Below are 27,988 nucleotides of genomic sequence, written 5' to 3'. Positions count from 1 at the left end.
ATAATTATTGTATTATTACACTATATTATAGCACCAGGCCAAGTAATTCCTTTCTTTTGTTAGTGGCCTTATGGAGACATTTGCAGCATCAGTCCTGTTGGAAGAGGACAGGGAACAGAGTTCAACCTCACATTTCGTAAAGGCAGTGGAAAAAAGTCAGAAACTTTAAAATTTTCTACAGAGCACAGAACAGAACTTCTTACAGAAGCATTGGTAAGAACAGTTCCATGTTAATAAACTAGATTTCTCCTCTTTATAAAATGAAAGTTATATTAAAGTAAGATATTAAATGTTCTGAGCTTCTGGTCTCACTATGCTTATGTTCTCTTATTGACCTTTAACACAACGCTGAAACTTTCACTTTTCTCTAAATGAAAGAGGGCAAAATCCTATATAATTGGTTTTAGCCTTTTAAGTGTATATGCAGAACAAAGCAGTTGCATGTTTAATTACTCTTTCTTGTTTTTCATTAAAGTTCCACACACATTCTATTAAATATCCTTTTTTAAATATCAAGATTACCAAGTTGGGATTTTACTTGTTCTGGATTCTTCCCAACCAATCTGTTATCAACTGTGGTTGTATTTTCTCTTTCAGAGATTTAGGACTGATTTTTCAGAAGGAAAAATTACAGGAAGGGTAAGTATTTAACATTTTTAATATACTAGAAGCCCGATGCAGGAAGAGTCGTGCTAGAATGGGCCTTCCTTTCCCTGGCTGCTGGCACTGCCTCTTTCCACTCCGGCCCCGCCTTCCCATGCTGCCCAGAGGCCCTGAGAGACCTCTCGGGGGTGGGGCAGAACGCCCCCAGTCGATTGGTGCCTGTGTATGCAAAATAACCACCATCTTTGTTGGGTTAATTTGCATACGCACTCTGATTGGCTGTGGGTGTAGCGTAGGTACGGTCAATTTACATGTTTGTCTATTAGCTAAGATATATATATTTTTAATATATTTTATTTTTTACAGAGAGAAAGGGAGAGGGATAGAGAGTTAGAAACATCAATGTGAGAGAAACATCAATCAGCTGCCTCCTGCACACCCCCTACTGGGGATGTGCCCTCAACCAAGGTACATGCCCTTGACGGGAATCGAACCTGGGACCTTTCAGTCCGTAGGCCGATGCTCTATCCAATGAGCCAAACTGGTTAGGGCTAAGTTATTTTTTTATTTGTTCAGATGTTGCTCTTTATTGTAAAAATCATTCCATGATCTGTATGTTCTTTTTCTGGCAAAGCTAAAGGGAAAAAAGAAAACAAAGATTTAATGTCTCCTGATAGTACATGTTAGAAAGATGAATGTGGTTTAACAGGAAACTCAAATATCAGGAATTAGACTGTTAAAGCTGGTAGTTGTGAAAAAATCTTTAGGCAGAGAATTATGGGGCAAACAATGCTGTCACCATTCAACTAGTCTTGATTTAGTATTCTAAAGAGCAGCAGTGAGCATCACACTGCTGACAGTACCTGTTGGAACATGCAGTAGTTCTTTTTTGGTGTAAGAGTTTCCAGTTTCAGAGCCTGAAAATTGTAAGGTTTGAGTATATGAAAACTGTATTACTGTATGTTCTTGTTCTGGATCTGGCTGATAATGTAGTTTTCCATGGTGCACCAACAGCTTTGGGGAAGTCATGCTTTTTAGCTAGAATCTTCTTACTTTTTCCCAGGCCTTCTCTAGTCATGTTATGACAGCATTTAAACTAAATCCGAAACTTCTGGGGTAGGGAAATGGATGTTTATGCTCTTTTTACTCCCTTGAAATACTGAATTTTTTTTTCATGAGAAGATATGCTTTTATAACTGAGGTTAGGAGGGGGCAGTGTTCAGAACTACAGCTTCTGGCAAAAGACAGGAACTGAATTCTGATATGCTGGCAGTGCCATTCCCCTGTCTTTTTAAAGCCCTCATCATCTACTGTTTTAACATCGCAGAAGCCTTACTGATCTCTGCTCAAGCAATTGGGTGGTTGCCTTAGAACCATTAAGATAGTTTAATGGCAGTGGCAAGCTGCTTGTTTCTTGTTCCTGATGAGATAACAGATTTCTACAAATTATAATTTGATATTCTTTAATTATTTTATGTTAGCAGGTGATCTTTCTGTATATCTCATTTGTTTAGCATACTTACAGATTTGATTTTTTTTTTATAAGCTTCCCTTTATCTCACCTTCAGCAACTTGATACTTTTTAAGACGTTGGGGTGGAAACAATATCTCTAGAAGATTGCCTGAAGGGGACAGTCCACTTGATTTTACATCTGGAATAAGTGGTACCTCCTCTTCCTTGCAGATGCTGGGCTGGCCAAACTACACTCTTGCATAAGATGAATTTGGCCCTCAAACCTTCAAAATTGCCCCTAGATATACCCTAAATCAGGGTTTTCTAAATTTCTCTTTTGACCTTCACAGTCCTGAGGGATAATGGTGTTTCCAATATCTCATTATGACAGTTGATTATCTGCTGGGAGGAATGGAGAATATCCTGCAGAGTGGGTTTGGGCATGTAAATAAGCATAGATTGGAAAAATGCTAACTTTTTAGTGCCTTCCCTTCCACCCCACTCCTGGAGAGGTATGGCATACTCTTGCCTTACATTCAGAATCAAGGCTCTAAATACATTCTTGGGTTAATGCAGGCCCTTTTGTCTCCGTGCAGGATTCCGCTTATGGAACTACTAGAGGCCTGGTGCATGGGATTCGTGTACTGGTGGTGGGGGGGGTTGTGGCCTGCAGGGATCGGCCCGCTGTGGGAGCACCGCTCATCCCGGGCAGCCGAGCAGCTATGGACCCGCCTTCTGAGCAGCTGCTGCCTGGTCCGGCATCTTCCGTGGAGTCTGAGCACTCACCTCTCCAGAGGACCTGGTCAGGGCTGGGCCCAGGGACAATAGCACTGAGTGGCGGCAGAGTAGACCTCAGTCCCTCTACTGCCACGAATCCACCTCCCAGCCTCCGGGGTCAGCTCTGTGAGCCCAGTGGTGGCCTGCAGGCATCTGGAGGAGGCAGCAGCAAGAGAGGTGGAGGAGCCTGGGGCGAGGAGGCAACTATCGCAGCCCGGGTTCCTGCCTGCTCATCCCGGTCAGCCGAGCGGTGCTCCCCCTGTGGGAGCACACTGACCACCATGGGGCAGCTACTGCGTTGAGCATCTGCCCCCTGGTGGTCAGTGCACATCATAGCAACTGGTCAAGCGGTTGTTCTGGTCGTTCTGCTATTCAGTTGCTGGGCTTTATTATATAGGATAATGTGTATGATACCATCAACCAATAATGCTAAGGGGACTTGATGTGATATGATCCTATGAACCTCATTATAGGGTTTAGCGATGGGATGTTAGTGGAGGTATTTATTATGTAATGCCTTACTCTTTTTTTGAACACTCACAAGATAATTTCTCTCTATTTCAGTATTAGAAATAGTTGTACTTTTGAGCAACCAGTTTATTTTTGCCTTGAGTCATGAAACTGACCATATTGATGGATAGGAAACTGGACTTTATGGGTGGGCAAGGGAATACTCATTTCACATATAACAATTTGTTGTCCTTATATTCTCTGCCTGATTTTGCCTGTATTTTAAATAATTTTTTCCTGTATCATAAATTTTGATTAGCAGCCTCACCTAAACATTTATTTTATTTATTTATTTATTTTTAATAAATCTTTATTGTTCAGATTATTACAATTGTTCTTCTTTTTTCCCCTCCATAGCTCCCCTCCACCTGGTTCCCACCCCAACCTCTGCCCTTACTCCCCCCTCCCCCACTGTCCTCATCCATAGGTGTACGATTTTTGTCCAGTCTCTTCCCGCACCCCCCACACCCTTTTCCCCTGGAGAATTGTCAGTCCACTCCCTTTCTATGCCCCTGATTCTATTATATTCACCAGTTTATTCTGTTCATCGGATTTTTTATTTACTTGATTTTTAGATTCACTTGTTGATATGTATTTGTTGTTCATAATTTTTATCTTTACATTTTTCTTCTTCTTCCTCTTCTTAAAGAATACCTTTCAGCATTTCATATAATACTGGTTTGGTGGTGATGAACTCCTTTAGCTTTTTCTTATCTGTGAAGCTCTTTATCTGCCCTTCAATTCTGAATGATAGCTTTGCTGGGTAGAGTAGTCTTGGTTGTAGGTTCTTGCTATTCATCACTTCGAATATTTCTTTCCACTCCCGTCTGGCCTGCATAGTTTCTGTTGAGAAAACAGCTGACAATCATATGGGTGCTCCCTTGTAGGTAACTAACTGTTTTTCTCTTGCTGCTTTTAATATTCTCTCTTTGTCTTTTGCTCTTGGCATTTTAATTATGATGTGTCTTGGTGTGGTCCTCTTTGGATTCCTTTTGTTTGGGGTTCTGTGTGCTTCCTGGACTTGTAAGTCTGTTTCTTTCACCAGGTGGGGGAAGTTTTCAGTCATTATTTCTTCCAATAGGTTTTCAGTATCTTGCTCTCTGTCTTTTTCTGGCACCCCCATAATTCAGATGTTGGTACACTTGAAGTTGTCCCAGACGCTCCTTACACTATCTTCATATTTTTGGATTCTTTTTGCTTTTTGCTTTTCTGGTTGGGTGTTTTTTGCTTCTTTGTATTTCAAATCTTTGACTTGATTCTTGCGATCCTCTAGTCCAGTGGTCGGCAAACTGCGTGGCTCGTGAGCCGCGGTTTGCCACTCTGTTGACTAATGAGTTTGCCAACCACTGGGATAGGGGCTTAATCACAAGGAACAACAACAGCCTGCAGTTATTGGAATCGAGAGTCTAGGTCAGTGGTTAGCAAACTCATTAGTCAGCAGAGCCGCAGTTTGCCGACCACTGCTCTAGTCTGCTGTTGGATCTCTGTATATTATTTTTTTTTCTGTCAGTGTATGCTTAATTTCTAGTTGGTCCTTTTTCATATCCTCGAGGGTCTCACTAAATTTATCGGCCTTTTCTAGAAAATTTTTGAATAACCTTATAACCGTGGTTTTGAACTCTATATCCAGTAGTTTGCGTTCCTCCATTTCTTTCATTTGTGACCTGTTTCTTTGTCTCCACATTTTGGCTGCTTCCCTGATTTGGTAGAGTGGCTTTGTGTGCTAGGTGTCCTATTAGGGCCCAGTGTCTCAGCCTCCCCAGTTACCTGAGGTGGACACTCTTGGTGCACCCCTTTGTGGGCTGTGTGCATAGTCTTGTTGTAGTTAAGCCTTGATTGTTGTTGGTATCACTGGGAGGAGTTGATCTCCAGGCCAATTGGCTGTGAGGATCAGCTGTGTTTACGCTGGGAGAATTTCTGTACTGGAGACACCCTTATGAGGCAAGACTTGCTTCAGTGGGGCTTTGGTGCTCACTGAGTCTGCCCCCTGAGTGTGTCTCTTATGGATCTGAGGAGTTGTAATCTGGATGGTCCTACTCTGACCCCTGGGTACACTGGCTCTTGGATCTCCAAGGAGGTGCTAATTTAGCCTCTGCTTGAGGCCACCCAGCAGGAGCTACAGAGAGATCTGCAGATTCCTCTTCTTTGTTTGGGTTTTGGAGGTGCCCAGATGAGGCCCAGCTGTGAAGCAATGCAAGCTGCTGCCGGGCCTTGGGCCTTCTTTTGGATGTTCTTGGTCTCACTGACTCAGCTGCAGTTTGTTAGGTAAGTTTAGATTTCAAAGGACCAGGCCATTCATATGCAAAAGCCTCTGCACACAGCTGGGGTGGGGTGGAGTCTCAGGGCAGAGCAAACAGTAATGGCTTCCCGTCAGCCCTGCCCTAAGAGGCCCTCTGTTTCAGTGTTCCTTGGTAGTTGCTGCAAGCACCTCTGAGAGAAAGCCACCCTCGTGTTCAAGCCTGCTGCCAGACAGTTCAGTTTCTCCCCGTATGAGTCCGGGTCCCCAGAGTCTTGCCCGGAATTGGAGTTCAGAGTAGTCAGGAGCTTTTGTCTCCCTCCCACTTGAAAAAGACAACCACGTACTCAGTTGCCAGCCCTCTCTGTGTGCGTGCCTTCGTACCTCTGCCTTTACTTCCGCACCTCCTCTGAGTCTCGGTGTGCTTTTCTCTTTCCTTCTAGTTGTAGAATTTCCACTCAGCCAGCCTTCCTGTGGTTCTGGATGATGTCTGTTTTGTCTTTTAGTTGTAGTTTTGAAGTTGTTGTGGGAGGCAGCAGTTCAGGTGTTTACCTATGCCGCCATCTTGGTTTCTCCCATTTTTTTTCTTTTTAATAACTTAAACTGGGTAGTAAGTGGATGTTGACCATTTTGATAATTTCTAATACTAGGTACTTCAACTTATGTTATAGTCTAAATGGAATTATACTTGCTAATGAGATCAAATATCTAAAGATAACTGCCTATTGGTATGATTAGAAAAGCTTAAGGTCAGACTGATGCTCCAGCTTTTTCTGTACATGTAGAAAGAAAATCTATATTAATAGACTGAACTAGCTCAGGTTGTTTAAATTGAATACAATCCCTTCCCCGAAATGTGACTTGCCTCTTTTCCATATCTAACTTAAATAAAAGAATCCATCAACAAAAGTTGAAATTTTTCCTCAATAAAATATTTTACAGTAACATTTCTATTTAAAATTTCCTTTATTTTCTTTTTATAGATTTGCATAAGAGTGACTTAAAATTGTTTTACAAAATATTATAACCCAAAACTTAGTTAATTTAATAAGAACATATTTTTTTACATTAGAGTGAACATTCTTTTTTTAAAAAATATATATTTTTATGGATTTCAGAGAGGAAGGGAAAGGGAAAGAGAGAAAAAACATCAATGATGAGAGAGAATCATTGATTGGCTGTCTCCTGCACATCCCTACTAGGGATTGAGCCTGCAATCTGGGCATGTGCCCTTGACCGGAATTGAACCTGGGATCCTTCAGTCTGCAGGCCAATGGTGTATCCACTGAGCTAAACCGGCTAGGGCTAGAGTGAACATTCTTAATGAAGTAAACACAAACTTCCAAATAGCTAAAATTAATGGTAACAATTTGGATAGTAGCTCTAAATATTTAGAGTATTGTTTAGATTTCTGGTTGTTTCAGCAGTGACTGGTACATTAAATGTAACCTTATTTTATGGTAAGTGTATACATGAGCCTAAAATTGATACTATTTTTCTCTAGAGATATAACTGTTATAAGCATCATTGGAGTGATACAAGAAAACCTGTCATTTTGGAAGTAACTCCTGGAGGCATTGACCAGATCAATCCTGCAACTAACAGAGTCCTCTGTTCCTATGACTACAGAAATATTGAGGGCTTTGTGGATCTCTCTGACTATCAAGGAGGGTTCTGTATAATTTATGGAGGATTTAGTAGATTGGTAAGTTGTGTTTTAGAAAGTCATTTAAAAAGGGATATGAGCATTTGAAGGAAAATGGGGCTTTTCTACTTTATTTTGAAATTGCATTTGAGTCCTTTGGGATTAAATATGGTATTCAGAGTTCAGACTTCTATACCAAAGAGCTTGAATCTCAATAAATGTGCAGCTATTGGTTTTTTGTTGTGTTTTTTTGTTTTGTTTTGTTAATCCTCACCCGAGGATATTTTTGTCATTGATTTTTAGAGAGAGTGAAAGGGAGAGGGAGAGACAGACAGAAACATTGATGTGAGAGAGACACATTGATTAGTTGCTTCCTGCACATACCCTGACGAGGGCTGGGAAACCTGCAACCACGCTACATGCCCTTGACTGGAATTGAACCTGGGATCCTTCAGTCCGAGGGCCGACGCTCTATCTACTGAGCCAAACCAGCTAGGGCTGTTGTTTTTTGATGTTGAAGTTGAGGTGAGATAATTTATGTAAGATACGCACGGCATATAGCTTCATATTCATAAATGATAGGTTAGAATTATTATTACTAGTATTAATGTCTTACCAGCAAGTGTCTATTCTTTGAAAAGTAATTTAAAATCTCTTGTTTTTATAGTCTTTTTTCCTTTGCACAGCTGTTTGTAATCTGAAGTCTGGATAGTCATTGAAACTTCAGATTTGGAATTTTTGTAGGTTTTTATCTTACAATTATGAATTATATATGAATTGTGGGAGACAGCAGAAGCCATTTCAGATGCTGAGATCCTGTTTACCAGTATTAGAAGCTGAGCTATAGATGATGACCATCTTTTTTAAAAATAAGAAACATCCTGCCTTCCTCATTGAAACCCCACATCTCAAAGATGAGCGTAGAGAGTGTCCACATGAAGAGGCTCATTTGAACTTACTCTCAAGAAACCTTTCTCTTTGAGAATTTTAATTTCTGGAGCTACATGGCCTGAGAACAGTACTCCAAGATTTAATGTTCTTTTTCTTTTTTTTATTGAATTTATCGGGGTGACACTGGTTAACAAAATTATACCCTGGTGACACTGGTTAACAAAATTTTACCGATTTCAGGTGCACAATCTACAACACATCATCTGTACACTATATCGTGTTTACCACCCCGAGTCAAGCCTCTGTCCATCACCATTTATCCCTCCTATACCCTTCTCCACCTCCCCACTCCCAAGATTTAGTGTTCTTCACCTAAATTATCCTTACCTGGTTAGCAGAGTCCAGGGCAATCCTGGAACTTTTAAATACGTAAGAGGCTAGGGTAGCAAAAGGGTAGTAAAAAGAATGAAGGAGAGGGGCAAATAGTTTGATTGCTAAATATGTTAGCTCTTCAGAGCTATAGCCTTTTTCCATCCTATATTTCATTCTTTATTCAGGTGATGGGTACCATCCTAGTGTCCTTCGTCCAGGAATGTACTTTTGGGTATGTCCTTACCCCTGAATCCAGACCCAAAAGTCGAAATTAGTTCCCTCTCCCACCTTAAAGCAGCCTAAAGTCTGCTGTGGTAGTGCTGTCAAAAGGCTTGTCTCTTCTTAGAGCAGTGGAAGTTTGTAATGATTAACCCCTTGGTGGAAAACATACCTAATTATAGGACTACAGCCTTGCAGACCTTAACAGGATAACGGTATTAACAGTTACTCAATTAAGCCTTACAAATGCATACAGTAAACATTAAGGATGAGAATTGTAATACTTCTCAGTTGCCAACATTTTTTATTGCCTAGTGCCATCAAGCAGTTTTAATTTTAATCACTTTTTTAAATTTAATATATTTTTATTGATTTCAGAGGGGAAGGGAGAGAGACAGAGAGATAGAAACATCAATGATGTGAGAGAATCATTGATCAGCTGCCTCCTGCATGCCCCCTACTGGAGATCAAGCCTGCAACCCAGGCATGTGCCTGATTGGGAATCGAACCATGACCTTTTGGTTCATAGGTTGACACTGAGCCACACCAGCCGGGTTAATCATCCCACTTTTTAAGCATACTCTCCTCTTAAAAGGCTAGCTAAAATGAGTCAGTTCACTACAGTTAAAAGCGTATGACAGAGTCATTCAACAAATCTTTATCTGATACCTTCTATATCCATAGTGACTGTGATAACATGTTGGGAATAGAATCTATTTAAAACATAATCTGATCCTGTGTTTCTCTGCAAGAGAGCTATTGGCATTCAGGGCAGGACCATCCATTTTATGAGTGGGACTCTACACCCTTTTCAGGATATTTAGCATTTCTAGCCTCCAGGCACCAAATGCAAGTAGCAATACCTTATTCTTGACCTTTGTAAATACACTCCTAGAGGTTGGTTTGTAATATACATAGGCCAATGACTTGTAAACATTTAAACTTGCTTTAATCTTTCGAGAAAGCCCACTATATGAAAATATTAAATCAGAACTACCTCAGTTGAAACTGAAATCCTGTCCACATAGTACCCACCAACCCCACTGGATTTAGCTGGGGTCCCTGGGGATCCTTTTGAAAGCCCTAGAGTGCTGTTGTCCACATAGTGATGAAAATCACACTCTGAGTTGTTAAAATTTCCATTCATTATTTGTAAGACTATATGCCAAACTTTGTGGTTTTAATTTAGTAATAATGTTTCATCCACAACACTGCTTATTTACTTCTGATAAGATGTTCTACCTTTTTTTCCCTTTAGAATTGCTACTTCAGTCTCTTTCCTATGAGTTGATTCAATATGGTTATATTTTAGTTATTTCAACCCTGACTTTTTAAATTTCAAAATTTGTGCAGCATTTATTTGCATCAGAGCAAAGAGAAGAAATTATCAAGAGTGCAATAGATCATGCTGGCAATTACATAGGTATTTCATTGCGGATCAGAAAAGAACCTTTAGAATTTGAGCAATATTTGAATCTGCGCTTTGGAAAATACAGCACTGATGAAGCCATCACATCTTTAGCAGAGTTTGTAGTCCAAAAAATATCACCTAGACATTTGGTAAGACCTGTGTGTTGAAAGCAAAAATTTGTTCATCTGATTTTAATATTTTTCTTCAATAACTTTTTAATATCTCTCAATTTTGTTTGAAGGAACCTGTAAAAAGACTGCTAGCGCTCACAGAAACATGTTTAGTGGAACGTGACCCGGCAACTTATAATATTGCAACATTGAAACCTTTAGGAGAGGTAAGTTTCATCAATACTAGCTTAATAGGCATTTTTTTTTTTAATTCATCAAGCTTTTGAGATTCTAGTATGTGAAATGCAGAGTGCTTCATCAAAGAGGAAAAAAAAAAAATTGTATCCAGAACTTCTATGTAATTTAGAAAAAGATAACATTTTGTTGTATATTTAAAATGACCATTTCGTTTGCATTTCTTCCCATTGATAAATTAGAGTAAGTTTCTATTTTAATATTCTTTCCATGCTTAAAGAATGGAAAACAGGAATAATCTGTATTTAATTCTTTACATTATTTATTGATCTCTAGAACAACAAATATTTCAAAATTTATTTTTAAATTATACAGTGCATTTTAATTAAATTAGTTATTTAATAATTGTATGAAAATTTGGATGAAATTTAAGCAAGCTGCTCTTAAATTCTGATATTGTAAACAAGCCACTTTTTAAAATAGTGATTTTTGTAAAAATGATGTGTGGTTTTAAAACAAAATACCATAAAACTAAACATTTTGAAATTTTTTTTGTTTTCATTAGGTATTTGCATTGGTTTGTGACTCAGAAAATCCACAACTCTTTACCATTGAATTTATAAAAGGGCAAATACGGAAATATTCTTCAACAGAGAGGTATTTTTTTAAAAATTCATTAAGATTTTGAGATTCTAGTATGTGCAATGCAAAGTGCTTCATCAAAGAGGAAAAACAAAGATTTGTATTCAGAACTTCCATGTAATTTAGGAAAAGATGACATTTTGTTGTATATTTAAAATGACTAGTTTTCAAATTCCTAAAGAGAATAAAAGTGGTGACTTGATTTTAAGTGAAATGATGAAAATAAAGTGTATTTCTGAAATTTAAGCTTTTAAAGTATATTTTTAAAAATTGTTCCTGCCGCTTTCATTGTTAAATTGTTTGGATCACACCAGCAAGTTACTTTAATATGAATACTGAACTTGAAATTAGATTTTTATAAGTTAGTATTGTTGGGCTAGTTACTAATTTTCCATTGGAATAGGCCGACATATTACTGTGACTTGGCTGTTGACATTAAAACTTGTGAGATGCTATAGCTCATAAACTCTTGTGAGAGAGAGAGACACACACATCTATTGATAAAGCAAACACAATTTATCACGCTCTGCTACTGTGAATGACTGGATCTCCCTTTATATATATTAAGCCACTATCATGGGATTGGCAGTGTTTTCCTTCCAGGCAATTCTTTCATGCTGTTGTAAATAGATTCAGACTAAAGCTGCTCTTGAAAGTTAGTTGAAACAGTTCTGGTGTATTTTGCCACTGTCTATAATACAGCCTTATTATTTTCACTTCCTGTAGTATGATCAGTTTCTTACCTCAAAAAGCTTTTGATCTAAAGTCTACAAAAATGGTATCTTAAGCAAAAGGTTATATTTTTCCCTGTCCTAAATTCAAGGAAGAGAACTGCTGGAAAAAAAAAAGTGCGGATGTCTAATCAGAGGAAGGATCTCAACACTTAGTCTGTCATGTAGCTTTATGTACATTATATTGTTTAATTTTGATAGGATTTCTTAGCTATAATACCGAAAGCACAATTCATAAAAGAAAAATGTTGATTAAATAGACTTTGTCAGAATTTAAAACTTTGCCCAATAAGAAAAGGAAGAGTCAAGCCACAGACAGGAAGGAAATATTTGGATTTTCTGATAAAGAGCTTGCGTCCACAATATATAAAGGACTCTTTTAAGTCAATATTACATAAATAAAAAACAATGATAAATAGGCAAAAGATTCAGATAGACACCTCATCAGAGAAGATATATGAATGCTAAATAAACACATGAAAAGATTGAGTTATTAGGGGAAATAAAAAAAGAAAATTAAAATCACTACATACCCACTAAAATGGGTAACATCAAGAAGACCAGCAGTGCCAATTGTTGGCAAAGTTGTGGAGAAACTGGAACTTGTAAACATTGCTGGTGAAATGTAAAAATTAAATCTGCTTTGAAAAATAGTTTGGCAGTTTTGTAAAAGATTCAACATATATTTATTATGTGACCTAGCAATTTCATTCCTCAGTATCTACCCAAGAAAAATGAAGCCCTGGCTAATGTGGCTCAGTTGGTTGGGCATTGTCCCATGCACCTAGAGTTCCCAGTCAGGGCACATGCCCAGGTTGCAGGCTTGATCCCTAGTAGGGGGCATGCAGAAGGCAGCCAACTAATGCTTCTCTCTCTCCCTCCCTCCCTCCCTCCCTCCCTCCCTCCCTCCCTCCCTCTCCCCCCCCCCCCTTCTCCCTTCCTATCTGAAAAATCAATAAAAACATTTTTTAAAATGCCCTAGCTGGTTTGGCTCAGCAGATAGTGTCGGCCTGCAGACTGAAGGGTCCCGGGTTCGATTCTGGTCGAGGGCGCATAACCTCCATTGCAGGCTCCATCACTAGTCCATAGGGATGTGTGCCTTAGGCAACCAGTCATTGTGTGTCTCTCTCTCATATTGATATTTTTCTCCCCCCCTCCCTTCAACTCTCTCTAAAAATCAATGAAAAAGTACACTCAGGTGAGGATTAAAAAAGAAAAAGAAAAATGAAAACACATGCCCACACAAAGACTTGCATGTGAATGTTCATAATAACATTACTTATAATAGCACAAACTAGAAACTATCCATATGTACATCATCTGGTGAATAGATAGACAAAAATGGTGTGCATCCATAAAATGGAATACTATCCTATATAATAAAAGGCTAATATGAAAATTGACCGAATGGTGGAATGACCGGTCGCTATGACGCGCACTAATCACCAGGGGCAGGCACTCAATGCAGGAGCTGCCCCCTGGTGGTCAGTGTGCTCCCACAGGGGGAGCTCCACTCAGCCTGAAGCTGGGCTCATGGCTGGCGAGTGCAGTGGTGGTGGAAGGAGCCTCTCCTGCCTCTGTGGCAGTTGGACATCCCCTGAGGGCTCCCAGACTGCAAGAGGGCACAGGCTGGGCTGAAGGACCCCCCCCCCCCCCAAGTGCACGAATTTCATGTACCAGGCCTCCAGTTCGGCAATAAAAACAACGGAATCTTAACATGATAAATAACATAAGCAATGTACATATGGCTACATATTCATATTTGGCTTTGTTCCTGTGAGGTTTATTATTATAGACTTTACTTTATAAAGCAGTTTTAGTTTCACAGCAACATTGAGCAAAAGGTACAGATATCTTCTACCATCCCCACGCATAGCCTTCCATTATCAACATCTCCCACCAGAATGGTACATTTGTTACAACTGATGAACCTATAGGTTTGAACAAATGTATAATGACATGTATCCATTATTATCTATCTATCTATCTATCTATCTATATATATATATATAAAAGCCTAAGTGACAGTTACCACCAAACGACCAGAACGACTGGTCGTTATGACATGCACTGAGCATCAGGTGGCAGACGCTCAACACAGGAGCTGTCCCCTGGTGGTCAGTGCACTTCCACAGCCAACCTCCCTTGGCCAGCGGCCAGCCAACTTCCTGTGGTCCCTCCCCCTCCCTTCACCACTCTCGCACGAATTCGTGCACCAGGCCTCTAGTAGTATCGTACAGAGTATTTTCACTGCCTAAAAATCCTCTATTCTGTCAATTCATCCTTCCTTTTCCACCTAACTTTGGCAACCAGTGATCTTTTTATTGTCTCTGTAATTTTGCCTTTTTCCATAATGTCATTGTTGGCTTCATAAAGTTTGTAGCCTTCTTATATTCGCTTTTACAATCAAGTCTCCTTCATGTCTTGTCATGGCTTAATAGTTCATTTCTTTTTAGCTCTGTATAATATCTCATTGTTTGGATGTACTATGTTTTTTGTATCTGTTCACCTGCTGAAGGACATCTTGGTTTGCTTCTCAGTTTTCACAATGATGAATGTAAAGCTTCTGTAACGTCAGTGTGTGGCTTTGGTGGACATAAGTTTTCAGTTCCTTTGGGTGAATATAAAGGAATATGATCACTGGATCATACAGTAAGAGGATTTTGGCTTTGTAAGAAATTGCCAGCCTGACTTACAAAAGTAGCTGTGCCATTTTTCATTCCCACCAGTAATGAATGAGAGGTCCTGTTGCTCCACATTCTTGTCAGCCTTTGGTGTTGCCATTGTTCCAGATTTTGGCCATTCTGATAGGTGTGTAGGGGTATCTCACCTGTTGAATTAATTTTCATTTTTCTGATGTAGAGCTTCTTTTCATGTACTTATTTGTCATCTGTATATTTTTAACGATGTCTCTGTTAAAACTTGGGAGCATTCTTTAATTGGGTTGTTTTTCTTTACTGTTGAGTTTTAAGTTTCTTGTATATTTTGGGTAATCGTCGTTTACCATATATGTCTTTTATAAACATTTTCTCTCAGCCTGCGGCTTCTCTTTTCATCCCTTAACATAGGTTCTTGAAAAAGCAAAACCATAGAGATAGAAAGCAGAGAGTAATTCCCTGGGCTAGGGAGTTTTTTGCAAATGGGCACAAGAAACTTTTTGGGGTGATAGAAGTGTACCAAAATGAGATGGTGGTGATGATCAACGGTATAAGTTTACTAAAAAAGATCAAAATGTGCATTTTAATTGGGTGAATTTTGTGATTTGGAAGTTATACCTCAGTAAAATTGTTAAAAATAATCTTAAAGTAAAAAGACCCAGAAAAATGGTAAAGCTACAACAGTGCTTAAGTAACTTGTACAGGGTATATGACAGCAAAGTGAAGAGTTTGGAACTCCAAACTTTCTCCTAAAGCCCCTGTGTTTCTCCTTGTATCTAGTGTGCCCCTGAGCAACTTACCTGCTGAAGGGTCTATGTTTCTTCTGAATCAGAATTCCCCTTAATTACCAATTGTAAAACCTTTTTATTTTTAACCTTGCTTAGAGACTCCTTACTAGCAAGTTTGCTGGATGGAGTAAGAGCCTCTGGTAATAGAGATGTTTGTGTGAAAATGACATCAACCCATAAAGGTCAGCGATGGGGGTTACTAAGCATGCCTGTCGATGAGGAAGTAGAGAGCCTTCATCTTAGATTCCTAGCTACACCTCCAAGTAAGTATTGATTTAAAAGTAATTGCATTTCCATCCATGTACTTAATAGTTATTTAAGAATCAGAAATGCAAAACTAAGTCTTTTGAACCTTTTTATCTCCTAACAGATGGCAACTTTGCAGATGCTGTATTCAGGTTCAATGCTAATATTTCATATAGCGGCGTTCTGCATGCAGTAACGCAGGATGTAAGAAAAATTGTATCCTAAGTTATTCATTGTCATTAACTTTTAATGTGGAAACTTTTTTGAAATAATCTTTCCTCACTTAGGGTCTCTTCTCAGAAAACAAAGAAAAGCTGATCAATAATGCCATAACAGCATTATTGTCCCAAGAGGGAGATGTTGTTGCTTCCAATGCAGAACTGGAGAGTCAGTTCCAGGCTGTGAGGAGGCTCGTGGCTTCCAAAGCTGGTTTTCTAGCCTTTACTCAGCTTCCAAAGTAAGTTGTCTTCTGAAACAGAACTTCCTTTAGAGAATTTTAACAATTGAAAATAACAGATAATCAACAGTTCACCTCTTTATAGCTGATTAAACCAGATACCTTTATGTAGTGATGTGATAGTTTTTATTCATGAGAACTCAAAAGGAAGGTGAGTGGGACTGAACTAGTAATATTATTTACTCTTGTTGCAGTGAATTTGGGAAATTACATGCCCTTTTGTTTTAATTAACCTCAAAAACATATTCGCCCTCAAAGAAAAAAATTATTAAGAAAACTGATATATTCCATGGGTGGGATTTCAAATGTCATTGCTGTAGTAATGCAATGGAAACTTAATGACTTATTATTTTAGATTTTAATAGTAAAATAATAGAATAATGCTCTGGTATTGCTATTACATGCTTGTGGGGGTTTTTGGTTCAAGGTTTCGGGAACGTCTGGGAGTGAAGGTAGTAAAAGCACTCAAGAGGAGCCACAATGGAGTAATTCATGCAGCTGTTGACATGCTCTGTGCCCTCATGTGTGTAAGTAGTGCTTTTTATAGGAAACTGGTTTTAAGTTCACTGATGGTTTCAATTTCCACAAAACCAGATTTTAATTTTACCTTTGAAACTCAATGTTTCTGTATTTCTTAAGTTGCTCTTATAGCCATTTATTTATGCAAGTAAACATTTGTTTAGCACATCCTGTAAACTAGACATTATGCTAGAAATGCAAAGAAGTTTAAAACAGAGTCCTTTTCGCCCTAGCCGGTTTGGCTCAGTGGATAGAGCGTTGGCCTGCGGACTGAAGGGTCCTGGGTTTGATTCTGGCCATGGGCACATGCCTGGGTTGTGGGCTCAATCCCCAGTAGGGGATGTGCGGGAGGCAGCTGATCAATGATTCTCTCTCATCATTGATGTTTCTATCTTTCTCCCCCTTTCCCTTCCTCTCAGAAATCAATAAAGAAATATACTTAAAAGAGTCCCTTTCTTCCTTGAAATTGCTGACAGTCTAGTAAGGAAGGGATATGTGTACCATATAAAGTAGGTAGGGGCCATGGAATCACTAGAAAGCAGCACTTAAATTTGGTTTTGTGGTAAGGAGAATTTAAAAGATTCTAGACCAATCTTTCTGGAAGACTTGACACTTGGTCAGAATGTTGAAGGACAGGGAGGTATTTTCCAGCCTTGAGAAAGCTTTCCTGGGAGAGGGATTAGCATATACAAAGGCATGTTTGAGAAGCACCAAATATTTGAATATGGCTGGATCATAAGGTGTGTATTGGCAGTGCATGGGATTAAGAGTTTCAGCTAAAGATGTATGTGGAAAGTCATAAAAAAAACTTTTGTATCAGACAAAGAAGCTAGATTTGTTTCCTTTAGTAAGGAACAACTGAAAGAGTTTTTAACAGGGAAGCAGTAATTTGTCAGGCTTGAATTTTAAAAAGCTCTCAGGTGGCATGTGGAGAATAGATTACAGGTAAACTCAGAGGCAGGAAGACCAGGTTACCATATAGGGATGGGGCTATAGAACACAGGTTTGATAGGGGCTAAAGGTAGGATAGGGGCTAAAGAACACAGGTTTGAAAGCTGTTTGAGAGTTAAAGACCTAACGTGGTGACATCTTCTATGGGGGAGAAGCAGTTGTTCTGTATAATTTTGAAATTTCTGATTTACCTCAATTTGTGTGTAGTATATGGTACTTTATTTCTTACATAAAGTGTTTTAGGCAAGTTTAGTGGTATAGAGTAACAATCACGTGTATGTACCTTATATTTATGCCCCAAATTGAATTTTATTTACTACTATAAATTCATTAAAAGAATTAGTGGGCTAACTAGAACGTAAAATACAATAGCAGGAAAAAACACATTGACCCTCATTGCAGTTTAGGTTTGGGCTAGGCATTTTACATGAATTACCTCATTTAACTAATAATAGTACTCTGAAACAAGTACTACTACTGTTCCCACTTTATAGCTGAAGACATTGAGACAGATTTAAAGGTAAGCTATAGTCAGTAGCAGAATAAGGATTTTAGCTCTACTCCTCCTAGCAGTCTGGAATCCTTTTACTCTGTTCCCCCAACAGTCAAAAGAAAATCACCTTGAGACAAAAAAAAAAAAGTATTTGTTGTGAATTTTGGTACTTGCTTTTCAATGCTAAGTTTTATATCAAATTTAAATTATAAAATTGGGGGAGTGGGAATGGGTGTTACTTGCCTTGCGAGAAGGAGATCTGTGGCTTCTGAGGGAGTACCTTGTGTAGTACTATCCACAGTAACTTGATGGGCATGTTGTAGTCTCATTAGATCCAAGGAAATCATCACTTTTTTCTCCTTGTCTTATCAATTCTTTCTTTGTTTAATGAATACTCTTTATTAATGACTTGTGTGTGATGCCAGCAACATGGAAATGCTCATAAATTACCACTGTTTTTAATCAATAGCCCATGCATGATGACTATGACTTAAGACAAGAACAGCTCAACAAAGCTTCCCTTCTCTCTTCAAAGAAGTTTCTGGAAAACTTATTGGAGAAATTTAATTCCCATGTGGTAAGTTATAATTAAATTTATCTTAATGAGAGGTACCAGATGTTAGTGAAAAGTATTGTAGAAATGCAACATGAATAGTTTTTGTAAATTTTTATTTTTTTTTTGTATTATAGCCCCCAACTTTGGTTAGTATTTGGTCACAGTTCAGCTTGGTCAGTAATAATACAATACTGTTTTAAGACTATATCCATTCGTCTGGAAGGGATGAGTTGCAAAGCTTTTAGATATTTACAATGATATTCCAATTTTTTGGGGGGGGTGTATGTGGTTTTCTTTAAAATGTTATAAAATAAGCTGTTCTAAAAAAATTAAGCCTAATCATTGTTCCTCAGTCACTGGTTAGCAGTTTTGGAAATGGGCAATCTATAACATCTTAGAAGGAACATAAACAAATTGCCAGAGTTTTGTAAGAGTTGTCAGAGATTGCTTTTAAAATGTGTGTGTGTGTGTGTGTGTACTTAAGTAATTCAGAGAGGAGGGAGAGAGGTAGAAACATCAATGATAAGAGAGAATCATGAGTTGTCTAACTCCTGTACACCCCCTCCTGGGGATCAAGCCCGTAGCCTGGGCATGTGCTCTGACTGGAAATTGAACCGTAACCCCCTGGTTCATAGGTCGACACTCAGCCACTGAGCCACACTGGCTGGGCAGATATTGCTTTTAATACAAATTCACAATAAATACTTATACATGTTTGAGAAGTCTTCATTATTCTCTCGGAATTTGACGAGTTTAATTATTTCCTTTTGAGATATGGTAAGCAATGGATTTGCTACATTAGTAAAACAGGTACTACTTCAAACTTTGAACCTCTTGTTGAGAAATTATATGTTTACTTCTGACATAATGGAATAACAGTAAGAAACATCACTGGTAAGTTTTGAATGAAGTTATCTGTCATAGTCATGGCAATATGTTACTTTGTTTCAGGATCATGGGACTGGTGCCCTAGTTATTAGTTCACTCTTGGACTTCCTTACTTTTGCCCTCTGTGCTCCATATAGTGAGACAACGGAAGGGCAGCAGTTTGATATGCTCTTAGAAATGGTAGCATCCAATGGAAGAACCCTCTTTAAACTCTTTCAGGTGAGAGCTGTTATTTTTATCAGATACAACTAATCTTAAGAGAACCCCATTTTGGGGTCAGTTTGTTTTTAAAATAATACATGTGTGTTTCTGTAGTAATATTGATAAATATAGTTTAGTACATTATCATATTAGGACATGATTACACTGATTTCTTGCTATTTTATGTAGAGCTCTGTTGATTGCTTTTGATCACTATTTGCCCATCTTTTGCATATTAGAAGTGGTGAAAAACTCATTTTTTTGTGTGGTAGGCCCAAAGTTCTCTTTCTTTACAAATTCTCAAATAATAACATGAGTATTAGCAGGGCTGTCCATAAATAATTGAAAGCATTTATTACTTCATATAATACTGTATTATTTTTATGTATATATATGTGTATATGTTTGTGATAATTTTTCTAACTATATTATCAATTTCTATTTTAGTATTATTTGACATTTATCAAATAAGTATAATACATACTGTTACTCAAATAAGTGTCAGCTATTTCCTGTGAATGTAAACTCTTTGTTTTTAGTATCTGTAAGACTCTATATTGTAAGAATACCTTTACTAATTTTATGTGTCCTTTACTAATTTTATGGCTTATACCTTTATAAAATTATGTATCTCCCTTAAGAGCAAAATCTAAATACAGGGGTGGGCAGAAGTAGGTTTATAGTTGTATGTGAAGCAGCTTATTATTGTATTATTTATTAACTAGTAGCCCTGCACACGAATCCATGTGCCAATAGCTCGCCAGTAGCTCACTGCCGCCCTCTAGTAGCTCTCTGCCGCCCTCTAGTAGCTCTCTGCCTGCTGCCCCGCCCTCCTGTAGCTCCCCCTGCCCCTCCCTAACCCCTATCCCCCCTCATAGCTTGCTGCCCTGCCCCCTCCTGTAGCTCTCTGCCACCCTCCTATAGCTCTCCACCCGCTGCCCTGCCCTCCTGTAGCTCCCTCTACCACCCCCCCATAGCTTGCTGTCCTGCTCCCTCCTATAATCTCCACCGCCCACTTGTAGCTCACTGCCCCACCCTCCTGCTGATCCGTGATCTGGTCATTACGCGTTCGGTCGTTACGCTTCACGGTGTAAAGACCATTTGCATATTACATCTTTATTATATAGGATTATTGCATTATTTATTGTATTACAACTATAAACCTACTTTTTCCCACTCCTGTATGTTGGAATAAAAATATTTCATTCTGTGATATGTTTATTCCCTATTATAAAGCATCCTTCCATGGCAATTATAAAGGGAGCTGGATTGGTTATGAAGGCAATAATAGAGGTAAGAGAACAGTTCTGAAATTTTAAACTTACTTGAATGTTAAATCACTATTTTAATTGAAGATGTCAAAATTACCTTTAAATCTTATGGAAACATGAATTTTTCTGTGTAAGGAAAATAATTTTAAATCTCTATTCGGAAATTAGTTTAAAACAGTTGCAGGAATAATTCCCAGTAATAAACGAGGAGTTTCAAATTCTTCTGTGGATTTAGGACAAATAAAGCTTTCTTTAAAAAATATATGTATTTCTGTTCTACATTATTTATTTTATTTTTAAAGAATTCAAGATTCAAAATCTCTCCCCCCCCTTCTTTTTTTGGGGGGAGAGTTGGTGGTGATGGTTTTGAAATCTTTACGTGTACTGAGCTTGCATAGAAATCTATTAATGGAGTTAGTTGATAGCAAAATGGCATCAAATAAGAATGGTAACAAAAGTTAGTTCCTCATGCTAAAGTGCATTTGTAATTAACCTCTAAGAGACATGACATTGTCAGACACAGGATATTATTTCTCCAGTGCATTAATTTAGATTAATGTATGGGTGTTTGCCCCTTTTATAAAAACACTCGGGGATTATATCTCATAAATATAACATGTAGCTAAATAATAAGCACAGAACTAACATACTCAAGTAGCTGTTAAAAAATTATGTAAAGGTATTAAACTGGTGGAAAATTTATGTTTATTTGCATTTTTATTGTGAATATTCAACTACTGCTAATTTTCTCTCTCTAGCTAATTGGTCCTATGCTCTTTTAGCTTCCAAAGTAAGTAGCCCAGGACAATTAGGATCAAGAGACTAAATAAAAGTATATTTCTGACCCTACTCCACCACTATATTGACATTCATACAGAAATATTTGTTGAGTGCCAGTTATAATCAAAATGCTGACTTTGGCCTTAGTACAAGCCACACGTGTCAGAGTCATAGCTAGTGATAGAGCTAATGTCTATTTATTTACACTGAAATCTTGGCAAGTATCTTAAAATATTTTTTTCCTGATTGGAAAAGTGGTATATGATCTTTGAAGAACTATTAGGATGTTCAGAAAAAAATACAAGGAAAAAATAAAAATAAATCACCTGTATTTTTAGCATCCAGAGATAACTGCTATTAGCATTTTGGTAAATTTCCTCTAAGACTCTAAGCTGTTCTAAAAGATGTATGTACATACAGATACGATGCATATATTTGCATATCTACTACATGGTAATTTTCCAAATGATGTATGTACATATTCATACTGTATGTATATTTGTATACATACCACATATTCAGTTGTACTACGTACTTGTACCTTTTTAAGTAACATTGTGGGCATTTTTACTTTTTGACAGATTGCCTTAAATTTAAAACTGCTAGCTTAATTTATAATTCTGTGATTACCTTTGATTAGTAGTCCTATCTGTCCTGTCGCCAAAGTGAGTCCATATAAGTAAAGCAAAATCAGAATAAAAAGAACTGCCCCTGTATCACATAATTCTTTAAAAAAGAAAGAAATGTATTTACAATGAAAATGACTGTTATTAATAACAAAAACAAGCCAGGCTTGCAGATGCCTTTCATAGAAATTGCTAGTTACTTCTTCCCTTTGTTGGCTGTTATAAACTCAGGGAATGAACCCAATTTTAATACTAAATGAAGTAAAGCATAATTTATAAGATAAATTTGTCTAGAAACATTTAAACCTCATTCCAAAGGCAACTAATATTTTTTAAATTACTTGCAGTAATCTGTTACTTTTGGTAACTGAAGTTGCATTTTTTATTTTTATTGTATACTGAGTAATTATTTTATCTAGAAATAAAAAATTAGCTTTATAAAATTAGGATAGGTTTCTTCAGATTGATGCTTTAGGGCTCATTTTACCCTTTTTCCAAAGGAAGGTGACAAAGAAATTGCTACAAAAATGCAAGAGCTTGCCCTCAGTGAAGGTGCCTTACCTCGACACTTGCATACTGCGATGTTTACAATAAGCTCAGATCAAAGGATGCTTACAAATAGGTAGGTTAAATTTAATTTGCTATAAATTAACTTGCTGTAGAGAGTGGATTCAGATATATTTCATAAAACAAACTGAGTATTTGGATTACACAAATGTTTTTCTTTTGATTCACCTTGTTCTCCCCTTCCTTATAGAAGGATTCTGCCCAAATGATCATTGTTTCTGGCCCTGATAACGTAGGAGGAAATAATGAAATGTATTTGCTCCCCCCCCCCCCCCCCCCACTATCCTATATTTTCAGGCTTCCCACCCATAATCCTGGACTAGAACATGGGAAAGAATGCCTGGAAACTTACGAAATTAGGACCACGTGCCCAGGCTTTTTCTCCTTGTACTTGTATCTGGCCACCCTGCATGCAGATGATCCTGTATGAAAACATCACATAATCAGTTTTTAAATATCTTTGGTCAGTTAGGTACTCTACTTTAAGAATAAAGAAAACCTTAATATCTAACCAGCCTAACTTAGGGAAATCCTAAATCTCTTGTAAAAATTTATCCTTTGACAAATCATCATTTTCATAATTATTCAGATATAAAGAAACATAAATATTTGTTTACTCCAGGCTATATAAATTCCAACCCTTTAAAACTTTATGGATTCCCAACATGTGACACTTTCAGATATAAATATTTTAATCATGTTCTTTTTGACTTTTTACATAATAAATTGCTGACTTATGTTTATGATACTGTATATTTCCTTTGTCACTCATGTCCAATTATTGAATGCCTTAGTATGCTGCCTTGCCAATAGTTTTCTGCTTTTATACTATTATGAGAAGCTGTCTGCATCACTCACTTGTATATGTTAGCCATAAAAGTCTTCTGTGTTGCTTGAGATGACAAAGAGATATATAAGGAAGGTCTTTCCTTGGTATATTGCCTCTGTTAACATTGCTGGACACCATCTTTCATTACAGTAGGCTATTCGATATCTTATTTCATTAAACACCCATGTTAGATGTTTGCTTGTTGTGTTCTTCTTTATTATACTTAATCAGTTACATTTATTTCCTACTGTGATTAATCACAGTATTGAAGAGCTGTCAAATTATTATAAAAACAGCACGTTTCATTTTGCATTGCTTTTGCAATCTTTCACAAATTGCTATTATAAAATGTTATTTCTTATCCCTAATTAAAACCTTTTGAGGAACTATTGATATGATACCTACCAAATACCAGTGAAGGAAATTACAAGTATAATTATAATTATTATATTAGCTTTCAAATAGGCACAGAAATGAATAGTTTCAGTAATGTTCATTTTTTTTGGTGACAAAACAAAATTTTCCTATTCAACTTTTTTCTTCTGGGAAAGTAACATCCATAAATACATATGACTGTAGGTGATTATTTGGTTATTTTTCTCACAGGTTTTATTCCCATTCTTATAGTAAATGGCATGTGAATCTGCCAAAGCAGAAGGGTTAACAGTGAATAAAATATACTCCCTGCTCACGAGGAGCTTCTAGCCTAGGAGATAAAAGTCATCATGAGGATTAAGATAGATAAATGGCTAAGTCATAGAGTCAACATGGATCTAGATTTTTACTTTGAACCAAAATATGCTTTTTAGTTCAAGTGGGATGAGTAGGATAATCTGCTCTAAGAGCTTTAAGTCTTTGTCCAAACTGCAAAACCAAAAATATTTACTATCTCTGATGTTGCCAAGAAGGTTATATTTGAACATAGTTGTAAAATTTTATTCTTGTTCAGAATCCAGAGAAGGCTAGGGTACTAGGATCACTATGTCTGGACTTTTATGCAAACTAATTGTATATCAAGGCTAATATATATTTTTTTTATCTATTTCAAGACTTGTACAAACTAATTGTATCAAATCTATTTTTTTTACTTTTATCTTTAAATGGGGTAAGAGCCTACTTTATGTTCAGGTCCATTGAAAATTAGTGTGTTTATCAAGAAAGCATTTTTATTTGGAGAAAATTCCAAAACATTAGCAATATTTCCATTATTTCATATCTCCAAATTAAAATATTAATTTTTAATATTCAACATCAGAATGATTTTTTTACTGTAGTCATATTTCTTATGTGATATTTTGTTTTTAAAAATTCCTTTCTGTTCTAGCTGAGATAAAGCAGCAAACCTTTCTCAACGTCTGCTTTTTTCAGACAGCTAAGTAGACATTTAGTGGGACTCTGGACAGCTGAAAATGTAACTGCAACAAACTTGTTGAAGCGCATTTTGGTAAGTTAGTTGAATAACTGGAAAGATTTATATATTCTTGCCCCGTAAAATTTCATTAATAAGTTATTTATATTTTTCAAGGGTTTTTTTTTTAAGTCTGCTTTTAATTTAAAGGATACTTATCATAGGAGTTGCCATATAGTAAATGCTACCCTCGAAAACTAAATCATAGTATTTATTTGGGTTTTGAAGGCTAAATTTTCTTTTGTGCAGTTGTTTTGAAAATAGATTATGTCTTGTTTTTGTTTGTTGTTTTTAGCCTCCAGGCTTGCTGGCATACTTGGACAGCTCAGATTCAGTTCCTGAGAAGGATGCTGATCGGATGCATGTTAGAGATAATGTGAAAATAGCAATGGTAAATATAATCGTCCTAAGTATTTTTTTTAGAATGAAAGAGTACTTTTGTCAAAAAAAAATTATAAACAAAGAATTCACTACCTTGAATAGTAGTATTTGAAAAAAAAATATTAACAGCTTTATTGAGATAAAATTCTTATCCCCAAATTCACCTGTTTTAAGTGTACAATTTAATAATCTATACTAATAAAAGAGTAATATGCTAATTCGACCAGGAGACCTTCTGGAGACCTTCCTGATGTCCTTCCGGACAAAGCGGGTGGCGGGGCCAAGGCAGAGGCGGTTAGGGGTGATCAGGCCAGCAGGGGAGAGCAGTTGGGGGCAATCAGGCCATCAGGGGAGGGCAGTTGGGGGCAATCAGGCTGGCAGGCAGAGGCAGTTAGGGGTGATCGGGCCGGCAGGCAGAGTGGTTAGGGGCGATCAGGCAGGCGAGCAGTTAGGAGCCAGTGGTCCCAGATTGCGAGAGGGATGTCCAACTGAGGGATCGGGCCTAAACTGGCATTCGGACATCCCCTAAGGGGTCCTGTATTGGAGAGAGTGCAGGCCGGTCTGAGGGACCCCCCACACATACTGTGCATGAATTTCGTGCACCGGGCCTCTAGTTTTTATATTTACAGAGTTTGCAACCTATCACTGTAACTAATTTTATGAATAGTAATAATTTTGTATATTTTGTTTCTCTAATTGAGCTTGTCACATTTTGGAATTGATCTTTTTAAAAAATTCAAATGTGTAATGTGATGTTTTGCACAAAATTGATAAATATTGTTGATGAAAGGGGCCAATGCATGCAAAGGTTAATTTAGTTCAGATTTTTTTCTTGCAGAGCTATTTTAATTATTAAGGTTGGGGTGTCTGAGAATATTACTTAACATGTTTTAAGATATTTTGTTATTTACTGTCTTATGTGTCTGTTTTTTTCTGTACTCACCACATTTTTCTACATCCACCCTCCAATTACATGTTGCCATCTCTCTAAAAGGAATCATCTTGAAAACTAAGTAGAAGGTTAAGATTTCTTTAACAAAAAGTATAATTTATTGCAGAAATTGTCTTTTCACTGAGCCCTGACATTCAGTATTTATTTAATCATGTAAAATAGTGTGAATCCGGTTTAGTTACATTTTTATAATAAATTTGTAAACAGGAGTGTAAGGGATTTCAACATTATTTTACAGGATCAGTATGGAAAATTTAATAAAGTTCCAGAGTGGCAAAGACTAGCTGGAAAAGCTGCTAAAGAAGTTGAAAAATTTGCCAAAGAAAAAGTGGATCTTGTGTTGATGCATTGGAGAGATAGAATGGGTATTTCTCAAAAAGAGGTAAAAAGAAAATCTGCTTCCAGAGTTCTAGCACTTCTGTATATTCTAGGTTCACTGTAGCTTTGCTGCTCACTGACATGGCAGGCAGATATTTGTGACTGGATACTTGAAGAAATGTTGCCTAATTCTGATTCAGAGTTTTATGTGAATTTTTCTTAATTCATAGTTTTTTGAATAAATGATTAGGGTTTTAGTTAGGTATTTAATAATGAAATTTAAGATAAAATTTTACTCTTAATTTTCTTCCATAACTTCGAGTTTCTATACTTTTTTCATTTATATGCATCTGTTCCCTTCTTTCTCTGAACTTTGTTTTGTAGCTATAAAAATAAAGTTGCACTTCCTGTTTATTTTTTTATTATTTTTATATATTTCAGAGAGCTAGGGAGAGGGAGAGAGGTAGAAACATTAATGATGAGAGAGAACCATTGATCGATTGCCTCCTGCATGACCCACATTCGGGATCGAGTCCACAACCTGGGCATATGCCCTGACTGGAAATCAAACCATGACCTTCTGGTTCATAGGTCGACCTTCAACCACTGAGCCATGCTGGCTGGGCCTGTTTATATTTTAGAGAGGGAGGAATAGAAACATTGATGTGAGACAGACATTGAACGTTGCCTCTAGTATGTGCCCCGACTAGGGGTCAAACCCACAACCTCAGTATATTTTACCTGACTGGGAATCAAACCTGTGACCTTCTGCACAATGCTCCAACCATTTGAGCCATACCAGCCAGTGCTCTTGTTTAGCTTTTTAATTCAGAGCTAGCCAGACAAGTGTTTTAGAAATGGGATGCACATTTTTTTGTTTTTTTCTTGGTGTGGTGTTTTTTGTGTGTGTTTTTTTTTTTAAATCCTCACCTAAGGACTTTTTTCCATTGATTTTTAGAGAAAATGGAAGGGGGGGAGAGACACAGAGAGAGAAACATCAATGTGAGTGGAGACACGTTACAAGGCGGGATGCACATTTTTAAAGTAAATTTGCTGTGTGTACTTGAAATTTTCAATATTAGATTCTCAAATCAAGGTCAAATGTAAAACAGTTTTAGTCTAATTTTTCAGAATGTAATATATGCTGCAGAACCTAATTCAGTAGTGTCCATTCTTCTATTTAGGATGGAATGTGCAGTGGTTATTAAGGTATCTTGTAAAAATTGACTTGATCTTGTGTTTGTTGATCACACTTAAATTTTTTTCCTTTAACCATCTCCTTATTTATGGTAGCTGTTTCCTTAT

The 27,988-nt window shown here is 37.3% G+C and overlaps 1 protein-coding gene across 4 annotated transcripts in view; it reads left to right on the top strand.

Moving 5' to 3' along the window:
• DNAJC13 (DnaJ heat shock protein family (Hsp40) member C13) overlaps positions 1–27,988 on the top strand; it is a 112,639-nt gene that overhangs the window by 21,481 nt on the left and 63,170 nt on the right. For all 4 annotated transcript variants that reach the window (XR_013960780.1, XM_080671760.1, XM_080671759.1 and 1 more), the window contains 17 exons: positions 64–213; positions 598–639; positions 7,084–7,284; positions 10,060–10,266; positions 10,359–10,454; positions 10,988–11,079; positions 15,337–15,503; positions 15,611–15,690; positions 15,774–15,943; positions 16,371–16,470; positions 18,376–18,483; positions 19,414–19,569; positions 20,788–20,844; positions 22,729–22,850; positions 24,993–25,068; positions 25,328–25,423; positions 26,604–26,747. Coding sequence is in view for 3 of the 4 variants with exons in the window: in XM_080671760.1 (XP_080527886.1) it covers positions 64–213; positions 598–639; positions 7,084–7,284; positions 10,060–10,266; positions 10,359–10,454; positions 10,988–11,079; positions 15,337–15,503; positions 15,611–15,690; positions 15,774–15,943; positions 16,371–16,470; positions 18,376–18,483; positions 19,414–19,569; positions 20,788–20,844; positions 22,729–22,850; positions 24,993–25,068; positions 25,328–25,423; positions 26,604–26,747 (2,064 nt within the window). In the remaining variant the exon portion in view is untranslated. The remainder of the gene's footprint in view (positions 1–63; positions 214–597; positions 640–7,083; positions 7,285–10,059; positions 10,267–10,358; positions 10,455–10,987; positions 11,080–15,336; positions 15,504–15,610; positions 15,691–15,773; positions 15,944–16,370; positions 16,471–18,375; positions 18,484–19,413; positions 19,570–20,787; positions 20,845–22,728; positions 22,851–24,992; positions 25,069–25,327; positions 25,424–26,603; positions 26,748–27,988) is intronic.

The sequence above is a fragment of the Plecotus auritus genome, assembly GCF_963455305.1.
Source record: "Plecotus auritus genome assembly, chromosome: 6".
Lineage (NCBI taxonomy): Eukaryota > Metazoa > Chordata > Mammalia > Chiroptera > Vespertilionidae > Plecotus > Plecotus auritus.
The sequence above is the reverse complement of the archived record's forward strand: the minus strand, read 5'-3'. Positions and strand labels throughout refer to the sequence as shown.